The 27,627-nt window shown below is 34.0% G+C and overlaps 1 protein-coding gene across 1 annotated transcript in view; it reads right to left on the bottom strand.

The window, feature by feature from the left end:
- Positions 1-27,155, bottom strand: part of LOC143235155 (glutamate receptor ionotropic, delta-2-like) — a 46,878-nt gene extending 19,723 nt beyond the window's left edge. Inside the window, exons 1-4 of the mRNA XM_076473030.1 lie at positions 27,048-27,155; positions 10,918-11,114; positions 9,921-10,052; positions 3,549-3,713 (exon numbers count right to left, since the gene is read on the bottom strand). Of these exons, the coding sequence (XP_076329145.1) occupies positions 3,549-3,713; positions 9,921-10,052; positions 10,918-11,031 (411 nt within the window). The 5' untranslated portion in view covers positions 11,032-11,114; positions 27,048-27,155. The remainder of the gene's footprint in view (positions 1-3,548; positions 3,714-9,920; positions 10,053-10,917; positions 11,115-27,047) is intronic.
- Positions 27,156-27,627: the final 472 nt, after the last annotated feature.

The following is a 27,627-nucleotide window of genomic DNA, read 5'->3' as shown; positions in this document are numbered from 1 at the left end:
ATTTAGGACTGATCTAAATCTTCTAATCTAATGAAACCTCAAGAAAGATTATTGAAATTACGGTCACAATTATTACTAAGAATGATGAGGTTCATCTGAAGAACCAAAGAATTAGTTCAGCTGTATTCATTATTGGTCTAAGTTTTTAGTTTTGTTCTGTATAGGTAGATACCTTTCTATGTTCATAAATTTATGATATTCATTGTCTTCTGTCCTCTTGTTTCTCATTCACTCTTAAACTTCTGTTCCATCTAGAGATAGAATGTTGTTCTGGTTTTCTTCATTCTGCAAGGTTTGCTTATTTCGACATTACACCGTTTATTCACTTTACTATATTATATCCAAATGTAATCTTATGATAACTCCAAATCTCGACGTAAACTCATTGGCTGTTCTTTGTGTTTGCGTTTTTGGGTTTTACACGACATAAGTCTCTTTGTCAAATACATGATAATGTTTCCGCCATTAAACTGTGACAATTGATGTTGATGCGAGCACATTGAAGGAGTACTTCAATGTTATTTTGATAGACCACGTTGTTTCCTTTTAGGTACGTATCTTTCCATTTAAACCACAAAATATAGAACTACAGCCATACTAAGTTAAGAACAATTCATTATATTAATAGCTAGATGGTATGGTATCCATTTTTATACATTAATATGGCATCCATTTAATAGACATTCTGCTAATAATTCTATCGCTTTTGTTAATTAAATAAAATAAGGCAATGGCTGTGACTGTCATTTATTCCGCACTTTGAAATAAGTTATTTAACACGTGGCAAATCGTAATTTCTAATTAGACTTAAAAGTTGTTTGTTTACACTGTGTAATACTCTTCTGTGGATTCTCTAAATGACATATCATCTCATTAAGTAGAACAAACTGGTATATTAATAGTTTTCTTTACCCCACTTCCGCACTTGCACGTAGAAAGTTTGTACATTTTTAATATTACATCAAATGTCAAATTTCCTCGTATATTTGGAATTTCGTAAGTTATAGGTCCCTTCATATTGTTATTCTAAAGTTTTACTATTTTCTAGGATTGCTAGTTCCGTACGAGCATTTCTCTTGATTTATTTATATTTCTAATGGCACTGTTCCTCTTACATAGTCAAAACGATATAGGCCCACTCTATTTGTTCCTAGTGAGTTTTTCTAGGTAAAGTGAAACTTGAATAATCCTATAATAACTAATCACACAAAGGAAGCTTGCATCGTATTTTTAAAACCGGTTGTTTAGACTGATACAAAGTTGTTGGAGAAAGATTCCTTATCTTCTGTTTCGAGTTTGTTCTGGCGGGCCTGGCATGGCCAGGTGGTTTAAGTCGTTCGACTCGTAATCCGAGAGTTGCGGACTCGAATCCCCGTCGCACCAAACATGCTCGCTCTTTCAGCCGTGGGGGACGTTATAATGTGCAATCAATCCCGCTATTCGATGGTAAAAGAGTAGCCCAATAGTTGGCGGTGAATTGTGATGACTAGCTGCCTTCCCTCTAGTCTTACACTGCTAAATCAGGGACGGTTAGCGCAGATAGCCCTTGAGTACCTTTGCGCATAATTCAAAACAAACAAACAAACAAACAATTGTTCTGGCGATTGTAAGAATGGCTTCCGTTTTCGATAATTTGAATAACATAATTTGTTAAAAATTTGAAAATGTACATTTTCCACAGCGTTATGAATTGTATCAAAGTAGGATAAGTGTTATTTCTATAGTCAGTTCTTACATTCAGAAAGTGATCGTACAAGTTCAAACCTGTTTTAATTGTTTTGATGCTCATTGCTTATAGGCCTAAGGTATAAATACGTTAGTAGCCGATAAAGGATCACTTCTATTTTTATCACACACAAAAAAATTGGAACCTTTGATGTCATAAAGAAACAATAGCATTTGTTTGTCTTGGAGCTTTAATACAAGGTGTAAATACATTAATTTATTTATAGTGATACAGTAATTTCGTTTCTGGATCCATGTCTTCTTTACCATTTCGTAACATATCTATATTTTATTTGTTGTTTCCGTGAATAATGAATAGATGAGGAATGTTTAAAAATTCCTCGCTGTCTGTGATATGAAGATTGTTTCTGTGAGTTACCAAATCAGAAATATATTTAAGATGATCAAGAACAACAATAATACTAAAACCACGGAATATAACACTCTCAGCCCAGCCATTAAGGCAGATTATTGAAACATTTCTTAATACCTTTTGCTACACTAAAATATCGGACATCTTAAGACAGTTCAACTATCATAGGCAACAGAGAAATATCTCGAAGAATTTTGCGAAGAAGGATTTTTGGATGAAAAGAACACAGTAAGTATATTCCCAGTAAAACTAGGATTAGAGCTCCAACTGAGGACCAACAGATAGAGTCCTACACAGTAAGTATATTCCCAGTAAAACTGGGATTAGAGCTCCAACTGAGGACCAACAGATAGAGTCCTACACAGTAAGTATATTCCCAGTAAAACTGGGATTAGAGTTCCAACTGAGGACCAACAGCTAGAGTCCTACACAGTAAGTATATTCCCAGTAAAACTGGGATTAGAGCTCCAACTGAGGACCAACAGCTAGAGTCCTACACAGTAAGTATTCCAGTAAAACTGGGATTGGAGTTCCAACTGAGGACCAACAGCTAGAGTCCTACACAGTAAGTATATTTCCAGTAAAACTGGGATTAGAGCTCCAGCTGAGGACCAACAGCTAGAGTCCTACACAGTAAGTATATTCCCAGTAAAACTGGGATTAGAGTTCCAGCTGAGGACCAACAGCTAGAGTCCTACACAGTAAGTATATTCCCAGTAAAACTGGGATTAGAGCTCCAACTGAAGACCAACAGCTAGAGTCCTACACAGTAAGTATATTCCCAGTAAAACTGGGATTAGAGTTCCAACTGAGGACCAACAGCTAGAGTCCTACACAACGATAGATAATTTGATCTCAATTTTCAAATAGAAATTAACAATATTAGAAAAACTCTTTCAGGATAAGTTTTTCGCCTCTAGTATATATTGCCCTAGGTTGTGTTTCTAAAAAGAAATTTGGGCAGCTACATATTACTCTACAGAGGATACTGTGAATTTCTTTGCATTACCCAACACCTACTAGAAAGGGCATTACTAAGCAAATATTGGAAAGCTTCACAGTTAGTGCAATAGGACGAGACGTGGACTGTGGAACTGTCTACAACAAACTTATAATATTCTACCACAGTTCCTAAGGTCTACCTGAGTTGTAGGTAAAGAGTCCAATAATATATTGGTGTTCATTGTGCTTCTCTTGTCGAAATAATTAATAAATTAATTAAAAATTTAGAAATTCATTAATGACGAAAATCTATCTTGTTTGCTGAATGTGTTCTAGATATTACATTAAAGTTATGTATTGAAATACCTTCATTAATTTATGTTGACCATGTGTAATAAAGGACATTATAAACTCCATATACATAGCTTTTCCTAAAGCCTCGGTTACAAACTTAATTTATATGAGTATTATTCTAGTATCCAAGCCTTTCTTCTTACACTCTACTTACAGGATACGTTACTGAAAATAGACGTCCTTGAAATTTTCTTTTTTCTCTTGTTTTGATGATGTTATCACAATGTTTGCCTTTGAAACTCCACGTGCATGGAGCCGTGAAAAACCCTTTCCCACTCGGTGACCACTGCAGCGTCATGAGTGAGTAGGTTAGATAACGCTGATAAAAGAAAACAGAATTTAATAAGTAACTCAGGTGACGGTAATAATAATTTTAAACAAAAGCAAAGGGTTGTATTAATAAAGTTTTACGTATCGTAATTTTAGTAAAGCAAACGAAACTGATGTTTCTTATGTCATTCTTGAAAGTAAGTCCCCCGGTTGGTCGGTGAGAAATTTACAGACTCACAACTCTAAAATTTAGTGATCAATTCTCACCGTGGAAAGAGTGCAGATAGTCTATTTTGTGGTTTTGCGCTAAAATACGTAAAGAAAAAATTATAGATATATATGTCTATCTATCATATATGTAACATGTGTATGTTTTGGATAAAATTAATACTGATAAAGTTAAGTAAAAAAAATCACAAGGGAAGACTGCGTTAAAAACAACAAATTCAAGCCTCTGACTAATTACATTAGTTTGTTTATAATCTAAAAACAAATACAAACAAAAATAAATTAAAAAATAATAAAAAATGCTACACTAATTGAAAAGATCCCAGGGTAGAAGTTATAATGTGGGATATAAAATGTACCCTAGGTTTTGGAGGCAACTGTAGAAGTAGGACCCACATTGCGGTAGGGATATACCGTCTATCAGTCTTAACCTCCATTCGCTAGTCTCACATAAGAAATAAAGAATAACAATAGATATACAATTAAAATAGAAATTAGGAGAGCGAAATGTGGGTGCTCAAGCCCTCAACGTCCCACGCCTATATCACCCTTCACTGCCTGCAGACAGTTGTGGGAAGGTGACTGCTCTCCCAAGTAAAGAAAGAAGAATTGAAAAATAAGGTGGGTTATCTGTGTAGTGCGAGCTATGGGTATCGAAACGCTGCTTTTTGCGTTATAAGCCTTCAGACTTATCGTTGAAACACTGGAATGCTTAGCGGTAAGTAGCTCAGCTCATACCGTTAAAACTAGGTTTAGATCCCGGGTGACACTGTACAAATGGCCCTCTGCATAATTTCGCACTTAACAACAAACCAACCATCCCTCAAAAGTTAAACGTTTCGGTATACGTCACATATATATGTATGTATAAACATACGTCACATATATATATATATATATATAAACATACGTCACACACACACATATATATATATAAACTCGAATATTTTCATTTTTAACAAATTGTTTTCTATTAAATTTTTATTTATTTAACCTGTTTCGTAACATCGTTGGTTACGCTTCAGTATAAAATCCATAAAATAAAAAAACACTTTTATCAACATTTTTAAATATAAGTTTTAAGTTGATATTATACATGTATGTGTGTGTGTCTGTAATTTGTTTTTAAGTTGATATTATACATGTATGTGTGTGTGTCTGTAATTTGTTTTAAGTTGATATTATACATGTATGTGTGTGTGTCTGTAATTTGTTTTAAGTTGATATTATACATGTATGTGTGTGTGTCTGTAATTTGTTTTAAGTTGATATTATACATGTGTGTGTGTGTGTCTGTAATTTGTTTTTTAAGTTGATATTATACATGTGTGTGTGTGTGTCTGTAATTTGTTTTTAAGTTGATATTATACATGTGTGTGTGTGTGTAATTTGTTTTTAAGTTGATATTATACATGTATGTGTGTGTGTCTGTAATGTTGTTTTAAGTTGATATTATACATGTGTGTGTGTGTCTGTAATTTGTTTTAAGTTGATATTATACATGTGTGTGTGTGTGTCTGTAATTTGTTTTAAGTTGATATTATACATGTATGTCTGTGTGTCTGTAATTTGTTTTTTAAGTTGATATTATACATGTGTGTGTCTGTAATTTGTTTTTAAGTTGATATTATACATGTGTGTGTGTGTGTCTGTAATTTGTGTTTTAAGTTGATATTATAGTTGTGTGTGTGTGTGTCTGTAATTTGTTTTTAAGTTGATATTATACGTGTGTGTGTGTGTCTGTAATTTGTTTTTAAGTTGATATTATACATGTATGTGTGTGTGTCTGTAATTTGTTTTTAAGTTGATATTATACATGTATGTGTGTGTGTCTGTAATTTGTTTTTAAGTTGATATTATACATGTGTGTGTGTGTGTGTCTGTAATTTGTTTTTAAGTTGATATTATACATGTGTGTGTGTGTGTCTGTAATTTGTTTTTAAGTTGATATTATACATGTGTGTGTGTGTGTCTGTAATTTGTTTTTAAGTTGATATTATACATGTGTGTGTGTGTGTCTGTAATTTGTTTTTAAGTTGATATTATACATGTGTGTGTGTGTGTCTGTAATTTGTTTTTAAGTTGATATTATACATGTGTGTGTGTGTCTGTAATTTATTTTTTAAGTTGATATTATACATGTGTGTGTGTGTGTCCGTAATTTGTTTTTAAGCCGATATTATACATGTGTGTGTGTGTCTGTAATTTGTTTTAAGTTGATATTATACATGTGTGTGTGTGTGTAATTTGTTTTTAAGTTGATATTATACATGTATGTGTGTGTGTCTGTAATTTGTTTTTAAGTTGATATTATACATGTGTGTGTGTGTGTCTGTAATTTGTTTTTAAGTTGATATTATACATGTGTGTGTGTGTGTCTGTAATTTGTTTTAAGTTGATATTATACATGTGTGTGTGTGTGTCTGTAATTTGTTTTTAAGTTGATATTATACATGTGTGTGTGTGTCTGTAATTTGTTTTTAAGTTGATATTATACATGTGTGTGTGTGTCTGTAATTTGTTTTTAAGTTGATATTATACATGTGTGTGTGTGTCTGTAATTTGTTTTTAAGTTGATATTATACATGTGTGTGTGTGTGTCTGTAATTTGTTTTTAAGTTGATATTATACATGTGTGTGTGTGTGTCTGTAATTTGTTTTTAAGTTGATATTATACATGTATGTGTGTGTGTCTGTAATTTGTTTTTAAGTTGATATTATACATGTATGTGTGTGTGTCTGTAATTTGTTTTTAAGTTGATATTATACATGTATGTGTGTGTGTCTGTAATTTGTTTTTAAGTTGATATTATACATGTATGTGTGTGTGTCTGTAATTTGTTTTTAAGTTGATATTATACATGTGTGTGTCTGTAATTTGTTTTTAAGTTGATATTATACATGTATGTGTGTGTCTGTAATTTGTTTTTAAGTTGATATTATACATGTATGTGTGTGTGTCTGTAATTTGTTTTAAGTTGATATTATACATGTGTGTGTCTGTAATTTGTTTTTAAGTTGATATTATACATGTGTGTGTCTGTAATTTGTTTTTAAGTTGATATTATACATGTGTGTGTCTGTAATTTGTTTTTAAGTTGATATTATACATGTATGTGTGTGTCTGTAATTTGTTTTTAAGTTGATATTATACATGTGTGTGTGTGTGTCTGTAATTTGTTTTTAAGTTGATATTATACATGTATGTCTGTGTGTCTGTAATTTGTTTTTAAGTTGATATTATACATGTATGTGTGTGTGTCTGTAATTTGTTTTTAAGTTGATATTATACATGTGTGTGTGTGTAATTTGTTTTTAAGTTGATATTATACATGTGTGTGTGTGTGTCTGTAATTTGTTTTTAAGTTGATATTATACATGTGTGTGTGTGTCTGTAATTTGTTTTTAAGTTGATATTATACATGTGTGTGTATGTGTCTGTAATTTGTTTTTAAGTTGATATTATACATGTGTGTGTGTGTCTGTAATTTGTTTTTAAGTTGATATTATACATGTGTGTGTGTCTGTAATTTGTTTTTAAGTTGATATTATACATGTGTGTGTGTGTCTGTAATTTGTTTTTAAGTTGATATTATACATGTATGTGTGTGTCTGTAATTTGTTTTTAAGTTGATATTATACATGTGTGTGTGTGTAATTTGTTTTTAAGTTGATATTATACATGTGTGTGTGTGTAATTTGTTTTTAAGTTGATATTATACATGTATGTGTGTGTCTGTAATTTGTTTTTAAGTTGATATTATACATGTATGTGTGTGTCTGTAATTTGTTTTTAAGTTGATATTATACATGTATGTGTGTGTCTGTAATTTGTTTTTAAGTTGATATTATACATGTGTGTGTGTCTGTAATTTGTTTTTAAGTTGATATTATACATGTATGTGTGTGTGTAATTTGTTTTTAAGTTGATATTATACATGTGTGTGTGTGTCTGTAATTTGTTTTTAAGTTGATATTATACATGTGTGTGTGTCTGTAATTTGTTTTTAAGTTGATATTATACATGTGTGTGTGTCTGTAATTTGTTTTTAAGTTGATATTATACATGTATGTGTGTCTGTAATTTGTTTTTAAGTTGATATTATACATGTGTGTGTGTGTGTCTGTAATTTGTTTTTAAGTTGATATTATACATGTGTGTCTGTGTGTCTGTAATTTGTTTTTAAGTTGATATTATACATGTGTGTGTGTGTGTCTGTAATTTGTTTTTAAGTTGATATTATACATGTGTGTGTGTGTGTCTGTAATTTGTTTTTAAGTTGATATTATACATGTGTGTGTGTGTCTGTAATTTGTTTTAAGTTGATATTATACATGTATGTCTGTGTGTCTGTAATTTGTTTTTAAGTTGATATTATACATGTATGTCTGTGTGTCTGTAATTTGTTTTTAAGTTGATATTATACATGTGTGTGTGTGTCTGTAATTTGTTTTTAAGTTGATATTATACATGTATGTGTGTGTGTCTGTAATTTGTTTTTAAGTTGATATTATACATGTGTGTGTGTGTCTGTAATTTGTTTTTAAGTTGATATTATACATGTGTGTGTGTGTGTCTGTAATTTGTTTACATTTTTACAACACTCCTTTTCTAAAACTCGTGTTACAAAAAATATTTTTAACGTCATCGGTAAATTTACCAAAATGCAATACCCAAATTCACACTAAAATTCGGGATTCGATTTCCCGCTTTGGCCACAACAGATAGCCCCAAGTGGCTTTGTTCTAAAATATCCAACAACAACAATCCAAGAGGTTACGGATCATTTTTAAATATACTTTACTTACTTTACTGAATAACCTTACGTGGAAATTATCCGCATTATACTTAACGTACATCTAAAAGAGGCACCAAAACTATTTTAATAAAAGGCCCACAAAGCTGGTACCCAACTACGTCTTATATTTGTTCATAAAGAATAACCCTACTTTGTTATCTCAAGTTAGCTCTTAGGTTCAACCTTTCTTCGAACCAGAAAAGTAGAGAACCAGTCAGACTCCCAACGATAAATACTGGGTTTTGTTAAGAGATTGAGGTGACATTTTACACGTTTCTGGTCATTTCTCCAACTTCAACTGTATAATTACTAAACAGCTTTTTACTAGTTACATAAACATTTTAAGTGTATTGTTAGATAATTTCATTATACAATGTTTAGTCGAAAATCATTTTATCAATCGTCAGTTCTAAGTTAACAGAAATGAGTTGGTTTGTTATAAAAACAACTAAAAATGCGCTTACTGTAATTTTTCTTATTGCACACTAAACCCTTTTAGACTGTCTTGCGAAACCCCACCTGTCCTGAATTCAACCAGAAACGTTGTATACTAACCCGTTCTTGAACGCTAACCAAACATTAAGAATTAATGTATATGTTGTGTTAATATACTGTTTAGGCCCAGCATGGCCAGGTGGGTTTAGACGTTCGACTCGTAATCTGAGGGTCGCGGGTTCGAATACTCGTCGCACCCAACATGCTCGCCTTTTCAACCGTGGGGGCATTATAATGTGACGGTCAGCCCCACTATTCGTTGCTAAAAAGAGTAGCCCAAGAGTTGGCGATGGGTGGTGATGACTAGCTGCCTTCCCTCTAGTCTTGCACTGCAAGTTTAGGTATGGCTAGCGAAGACAGCCCTCGTGTAGCTTTGCGTGGGCCCGGCATGGCCAAGCATGTTAAGACGTGCGACTCGTAATCTGAGGGTCGCGGGTTTACATCCCCGTCGCGCTAAACATGCTCGCCTTTTCAGCCGTGAGGGCGTTATAATGTGACGGTCAATCCAACTATTCGTTGGTAAAAGAGTAGCCCAAGAGTTGGCGGTGGGTGGTGATGACTATCTGCCTTCCCTCTAGTCTTACACTGCTAAATTAGGGACGGCTAGCACAGATAGCCCTCGAGTAACTTTTTGCGAAATTCAAAAACAAACAAACAAGCTTTATGTGAAATTCAAAAACAAACTATACTGTTTAACATTACTTTTAACAATTTATTGCTAAGTTATTGTTTACCTTTTTCTCGTTTAGCAAGAGAACACTGTCGCCTTCAGTCGCTTTCTTCAGAATTCTTTCTTTCAATTGATACACATTCATCAATGGTATAACAACTAGAGACTTCACTGATATAACATGATTGTCTTTCAGCTTTGGAAATATAAAAATTAATACTTTTATTTCAGCATTACAACAACCACATTTTATAAACTTTACATTAACAATTTTCATTTGTTTCTAAAGCGTGGAATGTCTCTTATTCAGACAATAGTAATCAGGGACATAGTATGTATAGCATTCGTGTTACCTCATATAATAATATACATTGATAACGAAAATAAATTTACTTTGTTTTGAATTTCGCGCAAAGCTACACGAGAGCTACCTACGCTAGCCGTCCCTAATTTAGCAGTGTAGGACCAGAGGGAAGGCAGCTAGTCATCACCACCTACCGCCAACTCTAGGGCTACTCTTTTACCAACGAATAGTAGGATTGACCAAAACATGATAACGCCTCAAGGCTGAATGGGCAAGCATGTTTGATGTACGAAAATAAGTAAAGACGAAACTATTTTAAACGATGGCTAGGTGGTTAAGGCACTTGACTCCTAATCCGAGAGTCGCTGGTTCGAATCCCCCCACACCAAACATTCTCGCTTTTTCAGCCGTGGGAGCGTTATAATATAACGGTCAATCCCACTATTCATTGGTAAAAGAGTAGTCCAAGAGTTGGTCCAAGTGGATGGTGATGACTAGGTGCCTTCCCTCTAGTCTTACACTGCAAATTCAGGGACGGCTAGCGTAGACAGCCCTCGTGTAGCTTTGCACGAAATTCAAACGAAACAAACAACCTATTTAAACAGATATATATATACGTGCTTTAATATCAATAATACAACGTACACTCCACCATCACTATGAAAATGAACAAAGGAAGGCGAGTTAGTAAAGTTAATTAGTACTTATATTTTTTTTTTAAATGTAGACAAATTGACACGAACTGATAAACAAATACCTGTTGTAAATCAGCGCTGAATGTCTGACTGTTTGGAATCCATATAATGAGCTTCTTTCTAGGATTAAATAGAATGGTGTGATCTGATGGAGACAGTAGAGTAAGAGCTTTCATGCTAACGAGAACTGTGGGAATGTTGGCCTTGTGAAGACTGGTGAGTATGTCCCTCAACGTCTCTTCAGTTTCTTTGTCTAGATCTATATAAGAGATCTGTTAAGTGGCTACCCTCAGGTACAGTAGAAAAAAGGTGTAGTTTAAGTTTCGTCATTATATATATACAATATATATATATACAATATATATGAGATAATATTAATACTATAAGGTTGAGGAATAATTCGTGAGCGTTTTTAAATAATTTCATTCAAGCATTACATGTAAGACTATACAATACTTCAGTGCATGAACACATTACACCCAAAACATTTATTATGATACTTTATTTCATGTAATACCTAGGTATATAGTATGCATTGTTTTAAACGAAATTGCAAGAAATTAAATGCGAAAAGCAGATGGTGTCGAAAATGCTCGATTTTTTCCACTTGACATTCCATTTAATGAGCTGAAAATGAAAGCAAAAATTAAGACATATGAAAATCAAACACACCATCTGTTAGAGCAAAAAATTATCTACCAAATAACATGAAATATTTTGCGAAAGCGTTTCATTTATGAATATATTTTTTTAACTTGAAGAAACGCTCACGAATTATTCGTCAACCCAATATATTTAGTTATGAATAAGGTCATTTAACAACTTAGCACTACTTAATGCGGATGTACATCTTGCTGCATATAAAGGCTTATTTAAAGTAAGATAGTCACAATAGACTTAATTAACTGGTGGTGGTTTGGTGTGAAACTAGTTTATTTAGATAACTGGATGGGACTCTTCTTCCAATATAAATTCGTTTACTGGGCTACAAATTAGTGCATTTCAACCATAATAGGGGTTGGAATGCTAACTTCAAGAGATAAATTTTTAACTTACTTATCACCAAATGGTATTACCTTATTTATTATTATTATTTAAGTTTTGTATTTTTTTTTTACTTTGGAGAGCAGTCACCTTCACACAATTGTCTGTAGGCAGTGAACAGTGATATAGATGTAAAACATTGTGGGCTTCAGCACTCACATCTCGCTCTCCTAATTTATATTAATATTCCTTTGATTATACCATAATTTTAATTATTCTTCACGTAAAACTGGCGAATGGTGGTTGAGACTGATAGACGGTGTATCCCCACCGCAATGTGGGTCTTACTTCTTCAGTCACCTCCAAAACTTAGGGTACATTTTACATCCCACATTATAGCTTGTACCCTGGGATCTTTTCAATTAGTGCACTGTTTTTGTTTATTACTTTTCATTTTATTTTTGTTTCGGCTTGTGTTTAGGATATAACAAACTAATATATATATACATTACGTGAATTCGTTTCAACCTTTTAAAGTCCAGTAAAGACGCGGGTTGGACCTATATTAGAGCTATGGATTTCGGAGCCCTCGAGTCAAGGGCAAATACTGACGATGTCTCAACATGTTATCTAACTTTTAGCTGTGTGTTCACAGCCAATCCGTTATCGTGAATGATGGGAGGAAACTAATGTTTTGATGGTATTATATCTTCATTTTATGGACCTGTATTTAAAAGTGTTTTTTAATGTTTAAGTATAGAAAGCCTATGTGTTATCCCAAATTAAAGTTTTTCAGCACTTGTATGAGCGGGAAAATGTCTGTAGACTGTGTTATTCGTTGTCGTACACAAGTGCCCACAAACATTTCTTAAATGCTTGTTTTTCATATCTTTGACAACATTAGAGTATTTTCACCTGTAATACGAAGTAATATCTATCTAATAATACTACCAAAATAATTTCACGTTTCTCTCGTATCTAATTAGACACACTTGAATTAATTTCAACATTCCGTTGTTTTTATACAAATAAAAATCCAAATTTTAAACCTGTCGACATGGAGTGTATATCATAATAGATGTGTTAAAACTGTCGACATGGAGTGTATATCATAATAGGTGTGTTAAAACTGTCGACATGGAGTGTATATCATAATAGGTGTGTTAAAACTGTCGACATGCAGTGTATATCATAATAGGTGTGTTAAAACTGTCGACATGCAGTGTATATCATAATAGGTGTGTTAAAACTGTCGACATGCAGTGTATATCATAATAGATGTGTTAAAACTGTCGACATGCAGTGTATATCATAACAGGTGTGTTAAAACTGTCGACATGGAGTGTATATCATAATAGATGTGTTAAAACTGTCGACATGAAGTGTATATCATAATAGATGTGTTAAAACTGTCGACATGGAGTGTATATCATAACAGATGTGTTAAAACTGTCGACATGGAGTGTATATCATAATAGATGTGTTAAAACTGTCGACATGGAGTGTATATCATAACAGATGTGTTAAAACTGTCGACATGGAGTGTATATCATAACAGATGTGTTAAAACTGTCGACATGGAGTGTATATCATAACAGATGTGTTAAAACTGTCGACATGGAGTGTATATCATAACAGATGTGTTAAAACTGTCGACATGGAGTGTATATCATAACAGATGTGTTAAAACTGTCGACATGGAGTGTATATCATAACAGATGTGTTAAAACTGTCGACATGGAGTGTATATCATAACAGATGTGTTAAAACTGTCGACATGGAGTGTATATCATAACAGATGTGTTAAAACTGTCGACATGGAGTGTATATCATAACAGATGTGTTAAAACTGTCGACATGAAGTGTATATCATAACAGATGTGTTAAAACTGTCGACATGGAGTGTATATCATAATAGATATGTTAAAACTGTCGACATGGAGTGTATATCATAATAGATGTGTTAAAACTGTCGACATGGAGTGTATATCATAACAGATGTGTTAAAACTGTCGACATGGAGTGTATATCATAACAGATGTGTTAAAACTGTCGACATGGAGTGTATATCATAACAGATGTGTTAAAACTGTCGACATGGAGTGTATATCATAACAGATGTGTTAAAACTGTCGACATGGAGTGTATATCATAACAGATGTGTTAAAACTGTCGACATGGAGTGTATATCATAACAGATGTGTTAAAACTGTCGACATGGAGTGTATATCATAACAGATGTGTTAAAACTGTCGACATGGAGTGTATATCATAACAGATGTGTTAAAACTGTCGACATGGAGTGTATATCATAATAGATGTGTTAAAACTGTCGACATGGAGTGTATATTATAATGGATGTGTAATTCGTACAACCTTCCAACCTTCAGCCAAACTGCCATTTTCAGAAGTTTATGAATATCATATTTCGTTAATTTAGTTCAAACAGTTACCAGAAACATGGTAATTATCCTTTCTTATAAAACCCACGACACAAGAAATATTCCATTCCAAATGACAGAACGATCCAAGAGAAAACAATTTAAAATGGCCAAACGTAAATAATGAGTTATCTGTGATTCGTTCACTTTGAGGAATCGAATCACAGATCTTAGCGCTGTAAATTACAAAACTTCTTACTGACACAGATAATTAAACTACTCATAAGCCACTGTGGGTACCATATAATATCTGATATATAAACTTGGCTTCAGTTAGTGTAATATGTGAATCAAAATAAAGATTAATTAACATTATTTTGTGTTTTTTTTTCCAAGACAGTTTCACAAATGAAAGAAGTTGATAGTTGACTAGCAGTCGCAGACAATACGCATGAGGTACACGTTTCAGTGTATTTATTACTTTTGTGAACTAGGCACAAAGCTACACGGGTTTTAGTATTTTACGTCCCGCATACCTGTCGCTGTGCCGCTCTATGAGAAGGGATATTTTGACAAAGAAAGCAGCTGAAAATGTGCTTATCACAGTATGATTGTTTCTCACAGCTGAAAATGTGCTTATCACAGTATGATTATGTTTCTCACAGCTGAAAACGTGCTTATCACAGTATGATTATGTTTCTCACAGCTGAAAACGTGCTTATCACAGTATGATTATGTTTCTCACAGCTGAAAACGTGCTTATCACAGTATGATTATGTTTCTCACAGCTGAAAACGTGCTTATCACAGTATGATTATGTTTCTCACAGCTGAAAACGTGCTTATCACAGTATGATTATGTTTCTCACAGCTGAAAACGTGCTTATCACAGTATGATTATGTTTCTCACAGCTGAAAACGTGCTTATCACAGTATGATTGTTTCTCACAGCTGAAAATGTGCTTATCACAGTATGATTATGTTTCTCACAGCTGAAAATGTGCTTATCACAGTATGATTGTTTCTCACAGCTGAAAACGTGCTTATCACAGTATGATTGTTTCTCACAGCTGAAAACGTGCTTATCACAGTATGATTATGTTTCTCACAGCTGAAAATGTGCTTATCACAGTATGATTATGTTTCTCACAGCTGAAAATGTGCTTATCACAGTATGATTATGTTTCTCACAGCTGAAAATGTGCTTATCACAGTATGATTATGTTTCTCAGTGTGACTGACACTTAATGTACATCAGTCATCCAGTGGCAATTAGTCAGAAAGTCAAGTTGAAATTTAAGAAAATAATGTATCTGTAACTGTTTTATGGAATTTAGTTAAATTTCTTGTGATTCTGTTAACAGTTAAAATACAGTCGGAAATAAAATTGTTATTTTCCTTTAATGAAAAATTTAAGAAAACATTATGACAAAGAATAGAAAATCAAAATTTGTAATTTCAAAGAACAGTTAATAATGTGACAAGTGAAAACAACATGAACATTCTATAATCAATATTGTGTACTTACCGAATAAAGGTTTTAAAAAGCTATAATACAAAGGCTGTTATGCTCAGAACTTTGACAAATGTAGTTATCGAACTATGCGTTTTATATGCGTATTGGAATACCATAGTCTATAAAATGCTATTGTGATAGGCTAAGGTTTTTCGATTTTAGCCCGACATATTTACATGCACGTGCATTAGGGAAATATGTTTCCCGTAAGGCTGAAATTTTGTGTGAAAATATTCGATAGTCTTATAATCTAACTACTGTTTAAACTCTCTCGTGACCGACACTAACAATACGTGGTGCTGAACGTCACGAAACCACGCAAGTTTTGATATTTTGGTTATATCTGATTTGAGATAAATATTCTACCATTTTCTACACGCTTCTGTTTCAGCCTGAAATGTTTGTTAACATCGAATAAAATGTATCGTAATTCTCTTTTGCGGTTTCTTTTTTTTCGGTTACGGTTTCAGGAATATTCTTAGCATAACGCCTCTTGATAATGGGCAGTATATACTGATTTGTAGTTCAGCACATGTGTAAGAAGAAACACGATCTTTATATATTGGAAACCCATCTAGAACAAAGGAAATTTGTCTGGACACCAATAACAACCTTTCCCATTTTGACTCTCAGTATAGTTTTCAAAGTAAAACTAACATCCAGTGTTTGTTTCTGTTCACTTTCGTAACTGGTATCCGATAAAATAAACATGACACTTAAGTTTCATATTATAATATGAAACTCATTCGGCTGAAATAAATTCTATGAAATAGTTAAGGCGAAAGATTTTATAGAATGAAACTTGTGGTTCAATAATTCGAAATTCACAAACGACTAAAAAAGTCACTAGTAACCAGGATAATGAGGATTTGGAATCAATTAGAAACACGCAAAAATAAGGACTTTTAGAAAAACGTTTCAACTTTAGGATTTAATCGTGTTCTGACACAGTTTACTGGGGTTTTTAGAAGATATGATATAACTAAATGAGCTCATTTAAGTTTTCTTAAAACGTTGGTCTCTTAGAGTGCACGCGACTTATTAGAAGATACCACAGAGCTAAATGCGTTTTTATATAAGTTTTCTTAGAACGCTGGTCTCTTAGGCTTTTGTCTGCTTTAAATTAGTTTTTTATCAGTGATTTTGAAATGTTAAACGATACACATCTAATAATGTTACTTCATAATCAATTTTCTAACGTAATAATGTAAAGGAAAATAGCGGGTTGAATTTTTTTTTAAAGTCATGCTGTATATATGAATCCCAGTATTATCACAACGAAATTTCTTCAGACTTACAAAGCTAGAAAGCAGGTTTTGTTACTTGTGGTGGGCAGAGCACAGATTGCTCATTGTGCAACTCTGTGCTTAACTTCAAAATCAACGAGCATAGTGTTTTATTGTATCACATTTTCCCAGATTATACTGTTGAATAAATGTTCTTGGCAGTTTGTCAAATTTATAGTGTCGAACATTGTAGTTCCTGATGGCTAATCCAGTTTATACTACGGTTCTCAGTGAACTGTCAATTGTTCCAGAGTTGAATATTGTAGTTTTCGATGTTTGTTTTTGTTTCATTTGTGAATACTGTACTTGTTGGTAACTTGTCCATTTTTTATTTGTACAGTGATGAATATCTCATTGTTTTTATGAAGATTCTTTAGCTAATAGTATAATTTTCGTCGATTTACCTGAAAATAAACAGTGTATTTGATAAGTATACTCAGAATGGGGGGTCGTTTTACCTCCTGGTGGCAAGTACGTTTTCCTTGTTCGTTTATAATTAAACACAAAGCTACTCAATGGTTTATCTGTGCTCTGTGTACGTCGGGTATCAAAACCCGGTTTTTAGGATTGTGAGTCCACAGATATACCGCTACGCCACTGGGGGACGGAAAGTACACGTTGATGTAGTTGTCTGATAAAGTTCGACTTCAGACGCCATTTTGTTCTAATCGTGTTTCCTGGAACTTCGCTTTCCTTTCAACTTTTACATTTGTACTTATTTCTATTAGAAACTGACTGAAACCAACTTAAAACATAATAAGTTTCTACTTATTATTATATCAACAACACACAAAAATTTTATGTTTTGTTTTTTATCGGCACCACATTTCTTCCTTAACCTCTCTCTGGCCCAGCATGGCCAGGTGGTTACGGCACTCGACTCGTAATCTGAGGGTTGCGGGTTCGAATCCCAATCGCACCAAACATACTCGCTCTTTCAGCCGTGGGAGCGTTATAATGTTATGCTCAATCCCACTGTTAGTTGGTAAAAGAGTAGCTCAAGTGTTGGCGGTGGGTGGTGATGACTAACTGCCTTCCCCCTAGTCTTACATTGCTAAATTAGGGACGGCTAGCGCAGATAGCTCTCGTGTAGCTTTGCGCGAAATTTTAAAAAATAAAGCTTTACAATAATGTTGTATACATGAAAACGGTTATACAAATAAAAAAGCCTCTCAAATACCGTTAGAAGAACCCATGATAGTTTAATTAGGTTTGTTTTGAATATTCACGCAAAACTAAACCAGGGCTATCAGCAACAGCCGTCCATAATTTTGAACTGGTTGACTAGAAGAAAGCAGCTAATTAATTGATAGTATCCAACGGCTACTCTCATAACACACACGCAGCTTCAAATTGTAAAGCTTTTTTGTGTTTTTGGACACAATCATGTACCCTTAACAGTGCTGTTTGCTAAATATTTGGCTACTAGCTGCACACCTCTTGTAAAGTGAAAATATGTGTTTCTTATAGCAAAGCCCCATCTGACTATCTGCTGTGTCCACCGAGGGTAACTGAACCCCTAATTTTAACGTTGTAAATCAGTAGATTTACCACTGTTCCAGTAGGGGACGTAAAGTGAAATACGAGACAGTAGAGTGTGAAAATCATTGCAGATCAGCAACAAGCTAATTATATCAATAACTGGATGAATCTTTTCTTAACGTTTATTGGCGAGCCATTGGATACCAACAATTAGCTAATTATATCATTACTTGGATGAGTCTTCCCTTGACGTTTATTTGTGAGCCATTGGAGACCATCAATTAGCTAATTATATCATTAACTGGATGAGTCTTCCATTAACGTTTATTGGTGAGCCATTGGAGACCAACAATTAGCTAATTATATCATTAACTGGATGAATCTTCCCTTAAATTTTACTTCAGTAACCCTGTCACACCAAACACGCTCGCCCTTTCAGTCGTAGGGGCGTTATAACGTGACGATCAATCCCATTATTCGTTGGTAAAAGAGTAGCCCAAGGATTGGCGGTGGTTGGTGATGACTAGCTGCCTTCCCTCTATTCTTGCACTGCTAATTAGGGACGGCTAGCGCAGATAGCCATCGTGTAGCTTTGCGCGATATTCAAAACAAACAAACAAACAATAATCTCTTGATTTATTCCGTTTCCTCTTCTGGTCTTCATTTTGTTAAACAACTTTTCTTTAAACCTTTCTTCAAAATTACGCCAACAGATGTTTTCCTGTCCAACCTTGTACACCTGTTTTCCGTAATTAGTATTATACAGCTAGTAAACTCCACAATGGCTATACAACAAAAGATTGTCCTCTAATTCCTTTATGGACTTACTAGAAGTTGGACATTTTCTCAGTCACAACCAATTCTTACACAAAACTTCGTAACATTACGAAATAGGCTTCTTGGACTTTTAATTTTATTTATTTGACACGTTTGTAGCCGACAAGTGATGTATTTCTGCAGGTCATTTAACTTATTGATCACTTGGGACTCAAAGATAGTTTCATTTTTATTTTCAACCAACATTATAGAATTAGTTAAATGATTTACAAATTGCATTAATTATTACTCATTTTAGTGCCTGGAACTTTGGTTTCTTTTTATGCTGATTTTCTCTGGAGATTATAACATTATTTTTAAATTTCTGTTTCGATCGCCTGCTATTGAAACTCGCTCATATATTTGTCTGTATATATATATATTATGTTTTGATATTTGTATCTGCCTCCTACATGTAAATTTTTATTCTTTCACCTTGACTTCGTTTCGTAGTTTGATTAGTGGTTAATGTCCAGCTCTGATTTAGGGTTAATCAGTAATAAGACACACTTTACAAAAACCAACTGATACACTTCGTATTACATGGCTCATTATGGAAAAGATTAAATGTTCCATTTACAACGACATTTTAAAATATTTTTAGTATAGTTACGTTTAGTAGAGAAAGTTGATAATGCTATATACAACTATTTTGGAGCCTCACCAAGTAGTTACGGTCAGTGTTGTCATGTCCAGTCATGCTTAACATAACAGCCATGCATTTTGACCATAGTTCTGAATGATGCATACCATTCCTCCCTACTTGCTTTCCATAATCTATGTAATGTATAGGGATGTCAGTTTTCCAGTTTTGGATTCAACCGTCCAATTGCACAGATATTCATAGGCCGATGTATCTTTCTATGAAATACCATAAATATACGTTTCATTTTCGCAGCTGCTTGAGGTAAGCAACAATTGAATAGAAGGTATGCCGAGAAGCCCTTTTTTAAAATAAACCCATACTCTACTGAACTTCCATATAAAGTCAATATTTCAATGTGCACTACATAAAGACGAGAATACTGGTCTGATATTTTGCAAGGTCCACTTTTTTATCCTTTAGTACAAGCCTAATCAATACCTTTTTCTCCTTACTCAGTAACCAGAGATCACAATAAATCCTTTCGTTAATTTGTGACAAGCCATGTACCATATTTAGTTTTGTACCAGTTCACTGGTTTAAAATTGCATCATACTTGTTACAGATACCAAGATACCTGGTGTTTAAAACGGTCCATCTGAGGATCGGGGATTCAAATCTCTGTCGTACCAAACATGCTCGCCCTCTCAGCCATGGGGGCATTATAATGTGACAGTCAATCCCACTGTTCGTTGGTAAAAGAGTAGCTCAAGTGTTGGCGGTGGGTGGTGATGACTAGCTGCCTTCCCTCTAGTCTTACACTGCTAAATTAGGGACGACTAGCACAGATAGCCCTCGGGCAGCTTTGCGCAAAATTCAAAGCAAATCAAGCCAAATCAAGCATAGCAGAAATAGCCCGTTATGAAACATTACGCTTAATAGAAAGCAGACCTGACTGAGCGTGACCAAGTTGTTAGTGACTCGAACTGTGAATTTGAAGGCTCATGATTCGCCGATAAAACGAGCTCCGAACTTGGGTCTTGAGTTAGTGACAGTTAATGTAGTTCCCATTATTCGGATGGCCCGGCATGGCCAAGCGTGTTAAGGCGTGCGACTTGTAATCTGAGGGTCGCGGGTTCGCATCCCGGTCGCGCCAAACATGCTCGCCCTCCCAGCCGTGGAGGCGTTATAATGTGACGGTCAATCCCACTATTCGTTGGTAAAAGAGTAGCCCAAGAGTTGTCGGTGGGTGGTGATGACTAGCTGCCTTCCCTCTAGTCTTAGACTGCTAAATTAGGGACGGCTAGCACAGATAGCCCTCGAATAGCTTTGTGCGAAGTTCCAAAACAAACAAACAAACCCATTATTCGGTCTAATACGAGCAGTCAATAAAAAGTGATCATTGCTCTAATCTAGCCTGTCATTTTAAATTTAGGCTTAGCTATGCATAGCTAGTCCTTGTATAGCTTTGCGTAAACTTATAAAAAACAAACAGTTAATCCCGAGATCCACGGAAGTGTTCTCTTTCAAAAGTAAATAAAACCAAAATTAAGAATAATAAATGTTTTTATTCATCGCTTTTGAGTTTTATTTGTCACACTATGTTGTAGCCTACAGAGTACATAATCTTTTAGCGTTACCACAGCAAAAATTACAACGTTAAGAGTCCTTTATATGACGCCATTCTTGTGTCTGCTGACTGAGTGACAGACAATACAGTACTATACAGTGGTTAAGACAGGTGGCTTCTCCAGACAAGGAAATAAAACTTTATAGTCAGTCATATCACGATATCTTCTTTTCAAATTATTTGAATAATATACATATATATACATATAATTTTTGGAAAGGAAAATACACCTTTATATCAAAACTGAATTTAGCAAGTCCACTTTGGTATATGTCGTTAGGTTAGATTAACTTTTTAAAATAGTCTGACTTTCAGTTATTCATTTACTTTGAGAGAAAGATGAAAATATCGTTTTACCTTAATTTACTTATGACACACATTCTTGAACAGTTCTGGAGATACACAGGAAGATAACTGTACTATCTTTGTGCACATCTTGACAGATTTCTTGATACGCAGAATAGTTTGGTAGCATCTGTTATACCAACTGCTGTCGATTTACAAATATTACCATGGGGGGAGCAGTGGCTTCCAATTAAATACTTTTCCATTGTAGTCTATCCCATGGAGAGAACTTTTGATAGTATTACACGCAACCTTTGCAACCATTTCACGAGAATCATTCTATTTTCCAATGTCAAATGAACTGTATTACTACGTTTTCACAATCAACTACATTTTCGCAAATGAACTGACAATTTCTCACCTATTTTAATTATCATTCCAACTAAGGAATCCTTTAGTTCGTACCATTCTATTGGTCGTTACTGACCTGTAGCTGTACTTATATTCACGTATTATTTAAGCGATTCGTATTCTTGGAGATGTTTATATAATTAAGGTATATTGTGTACTTTGATAAACTGGACAATTGATGAAACTGTGTAGAACAGAACAGTAAACAGAACAGAAACAATAAACATGGTCTAATATAAAACATGCTTTTCTTCTGTTGATTTTACATTCAATAGCTACAGAAGGCCAGAATAGTATACCGTAAGAAGGTTTAAACATAATTCCAGTTTAGCACAAAACCAAATTGTTCCACTGACGAACATAAAACATGTGCAAAAAATTAGAGCAGTACGCTTTAGGAAAGATGTTTAGAAGAGTATATCTCAAAATTAGTCCATTGAGAAACTAAAAAAATAAAAATAAACACTACACTGTCACAACTTTTAAAAACAATACTATTCTAGCGTTTATATTACTAGAGTAAACTGTTTGTTTTTTTAAATTTCGCGCAAAGCTACTCGAGGGATATCTGCGCTAGCCGTCCATTATTTAGCAGTGTAAATAAATAAGACTGGAGGGGAAGGCAGCTGGTCATCACCACCCACAGCCAACTCTTTGGCTACTCTTTTACCAACGAATAGTGGGATTGACTGTCACATTATAACGCCCCCACGGCTGAAAGGGCGAACATGTTTGGTGTGACTGAGATTCGAACCCACGACCCTCGGATTACGAGTCGAACGCCTTAACACGCTTGGCCTTGCTGGGCCAGAGTAAAGTGAACCAATCGAAGTGCGTTTTATGATACATTATCACCACTTTTGAAAACAACACTATTTCTTGCGTTTATATTACTAGAGTAAAGTGAACCATCAAAGTAAGTTTCATAAATTATTTGTTTCGAGTTAAGCACAAAACTACGAAATGAGTTGTGTTTTGTATTCACCTGAATAATCCAACCCTTCTGTTTAACGTTATAAGTGTTCAAAGGTGCTACTGTGTCATTTGGAAGGAGTGGATAAGGCAATTTAATAAGAGCATAAAAACAATATTAAATTAAAAGGATTTTAAAAATATGGTGGTCTGTATCATATATAACTAGGCTTAACAAATGAGGAAGACCAGAAAGTATTGCGAAGTTCTTAAGTGTGACGTAACAAAGTATATAAAGTATTCTTTTTGTTTGTTTTAAAACAAATCTACACTGAGCTATCTCCTTTGTTCACAGATTCGATTTGAACACCGTATTGTTTCATTAAGTCCATAAATTCATTGCTAACTCACCGAGGAGAACATGTAAAAAACACTGAGATAATAAGATATAAGTAACGTTAACCAGAACAAGGGGCTTGAAAAGCACAAAGACAAATTTGATTCATTCAGTGAACTCGAACACGTGAGATAGACAAAAGCAATATCTTGTTTTACGATATTTATATAACTAACATTATACAATAACGAGTTAAAGTGACTTAATTATCAGGACAAGAAATACAGTCCTATAAACGGGTATCTGTTTTGTTTTCTGTTTGTTGTTTTGAATTTCGCGCAAAGCTACACGAGGGCTATCTGCGCTAGCCGTCCCTAATTTAGCAGTGTCAGACAAGAGGGAAAGCAGCTAGTCATCATCACCAACCGCCAACTCTTGGGCTACTCTTGTAACAATAAATAGTGGAATTAACCATCACATTATAACGCCCCCACGGCTGAATGAGTGAAATGTTTGGTGCGACGGGATTTGAACCCACGCCCCTCAAATTACAAGTCAAACACCTTTACCCATCTGGCCATGCCGGGCCATTTGTTTTCTATGGTTGTTTTTTATACCCAACATAAAGTAAAACTTTTGTCCATTTTAATTACGTTTGTGTTTCTTATTTTCTTACATCTAAATACGCAGTAACGTAATTATTTTGTTTGTGTAATATACCAGCAAAGTTTACTGATGAGACAGTCCCAAATCAACCATATATACACACAAACAATTCGTACATTCTGCTATTACCACAAGTTCGTTTGTGTTTTGTAGAACAAACCTATTCTTACTACTTTGTGAGCAAAAGAATTATTAAAAAAATTGCAGAATAAGATCCTTCATTTACGAAATTAATAACTTTTGTGATTTCATCTGTGTTATTAAAATAAATTGTACAAAGTGTTCTTCTAAATGCTATTATTATTATTATTAAAAATAGAGGACAAAGTTGTTCTATTTCTATTATAATTTAATAGTCAAGGAACTTATAAAGTGTCTTATTTCTGTTAAACAAAACATTGTAAAATAAATATATGCTGTGTTGTTTTCTTTCGGATGTTCGTGTAAAGAAATACAAGGACTATCTGTACTAGCCCTTCTTAATATGTGCCAACGAATAGTGGGAGTAACCGTCGAATTATAACGACCTCACGACTGAAAGGATGAGCATTTTCGGTTATGGGGTTCGAACACGTGACAAGCAGATTGCACATCGAGTTTTCACGCAATCACTAGTCACAAAGGAAAGTTTTTTAATAATAAATTTAAATACAAAAGGGGGCAAAGAACCAAAATGTGCTCAGATCGAGGGCTTCTCTTGGGGAAGCGATTACTTTCGAGACGATGGTATATTACTTTCCACACGATGCTAAATTGAGGGGTTCAATTCCTTCCGGAGGATAGGGCGCAGGTACTCCAATAAGTTTTTTTTTGTTTTTGAATTTCGCACAAAGCTATTCGAGCTAGCCGACCCTAATTTAGCAGTGTATGACTAATTTATATGCAAAAACGGCTCGTTTGGGTTGAGAAAATATTTTACATAGAAGAGCGAACAACGTTTCGACCTTCTTCGGTCATCGTCAGGTTCACAAAGAAGGAGGTAACTGACCGGAAGCTGACCACATGTTTGAAAGGGGTTGTGTAACTGTGTGTCGAAATGTAGAGGGCGGTATTAGATATTTGAATATATAATTTTATTTATTTTATTATATTAATATAGGTATAAAGGCGTTCCTTTATATTGGTTTATTTTGGGTTTAAGTTGTTGTATAAGTAAGGCTTCTTTAATTTTGCGTTTATTTATGTTTGTTTCTTTATTTAGTATTTGAGTGTTTTCTATGGTTATGTTGTGTTTATTTGACTTGCAGTGTTCGAAAACGTGTGAAGGTGACTTTTTATGTTCTTTGAATCTGGTTTCCATTTTTCTACTTGTTTCTCCAATATAGAAGTCGTGGCAGTTATCACATTGTATTTTATAAATAATGTTGGTGTGGTGTTTGTCAGTGTAGTTTTTACATAGTATAGACCTCAGTTTTGTGCCTGGTTTTTTGAATAAATTTGGTATTAACTGGAATGTCATATTTTGTTACTAATTTTTGCCAAATGTTGGTTATTTGTTTGCTGATGTCAGGAATATATGGTATACAGCAGTATATAGTTTCGTGGTTTTTTGATTCGTGAGCTGTATTTACTTTAGTTGGTGGTTGATTTTGCTTTTTGTCTAGGTGTGTGCGTATAATGTTTTCTACGGTTTGTGGAGGAAACTTATTGATGTTGATGAAGTATTGTTTTATTTTGTTTAATTCATCGTTAATTTTATCTGGTGAGCATAGTTTTATGGCTGTGTTTATTTGGTTTCTTAGTATGTTGAGTTTTTGTTTTGTTTCATGTGCTGAGTCCCAAGGAATGTATAGTCCAGTATGGGTGATTTTTCGGTGGATTTCTGTTTTGAATTGTGTGTCAGTTCTTGTAATTTTGAGGTTAAGAAATGATATTTGATTGCTTTCTTCCTGTTCACATGTGAAGTTAATGTTGGGATGTATAGAGTTAATGTGATTGAAAAATTAAGTATGTGTTCTGTAAATTTGAATCCTGCAACTGTGTCATCTACATATCTGTACCAGTATAGTGATGGATGTAATGCTGTGTTAATCGCTTGTGTTTCAACTTGTGTCATAAAAATATTGGCTAGAACTGGTGATACTGGGTTGCCCATGCTTAGGCCATTTGTTTGTATATCATTTTGGTTGTTGAACATGAAGTTTGTCTTTATCGTGGTGAATTCTCTGAGGGTTTCTAACTGGTTACTGGGAATTTCTATAGTTGGTTTAGGGTCTCGGATATAGAGTTCTAAGGCTATCTTGCAGGCTTCAGTGGTTGGAACTTCTGTAAAGAGGGATATAACATCGAAACTGGCCATTAAGGCTTTATGATTAAGTTGATTTAGATTAGACTTGAAATTAAAAGAGTCTTTGATGAATGAGCTGGCTGATGTTACATATTTGGAGAATGCCCATGCTATGTATTTACCAAGATTGTAATTAAACGATTCATATGTGGACATTATTGGTCGTAATGGACAATCTGGTTTATGAGGTTTGGGGATGGCGTATATTTGCGGTGTGCGTGAGTCGGTTTTACGTAGGTAGGAATAAAGTGTTTGTGAAATTGTGTTGGCTTTTTTCATTTGTAGTAGTAATTTGTTCAGTTGCGTCTCGTGTGTCTTTGTTGGATTTGTGTGTATTGGTTTAAATTTGTTCGTGTCTGATAAGATGTTATTCATTTTTTTGGATGTATTCATTCATGTTCATTATGACTATAGCGTTACCTTTATCTGCTTTTAGAATTTTTATGTTTTTGTCTTGTTTTAGGTTTTTAATGGAATTAATGTCTCTTTTTGTAAGGTTGTTTTTTAGTTTTCTGTTTTGTGAAATTATGTTGATGGTTTTGTGAGAAAATTCTTTGAAAAAATCGTTTAAGATGTTGTTTTAGGTGTTTCTGGAAAATATAAATTTTTAATTTTACCTGGGAAGTTTGGCTGTTGGATGTCAATAAAATTATCTAAGTTGTCTTCTTTCTGTTGGTTGTTTTCTTGTTTTTGTTTTCCGTAGAAAGTATCACAAGTCTCCTGGCTAGATCTTCTAAACATACTAAGAAACCAAATAAATACAGCCATAAAACTATGCTCACCAGATAAAATTAACGATGAATTACACAAAATAAAACAATACTTCATCAACATCAATAAGTTTCCTCCACAAACCGTAGAAAACATTATACGCACACACCTAGACAGGTGTAAATACAGCTCACGAATCAAAAAACCACGAAACCATATACTGCTGTATACCATATATTCCTGACATCAGCAAACAAATAACCAACATTTGGCAAAAATTAGTAACAAAATATGACATTCCAGTTAATACCAAATTTATTCAAAAACCAGGCACAAAACTGAGGTCTATACTATGTAAAAACTACACTGACAAACACCACACCAACATTATTTATAAAATACAATGTGATAACTGCCACGACTTCTATATTGGAGAAACAAGTAGAAAAATGGAAACCAGATTCAAAGAACATAAAAAGTCACCTT

Source organism: Tachypleus tridentatus, chromosome 12, assembly GCF_004210375.1.
Source record: "Tachypleus tridentatus isolate NWPU-2018 chromosome 12, ASM421037v1, whole genome shotgun sequence".
Lineage (NCBI taxonomy): Eukaryota > Metazoa > Arthropoda > Merostomata > Xiphosura > Limulidae > Tachypleus > Tachypleus tridentatus.
This window is presented reverse-complemented; position numbering and strand designations above follow the sequence as displayed.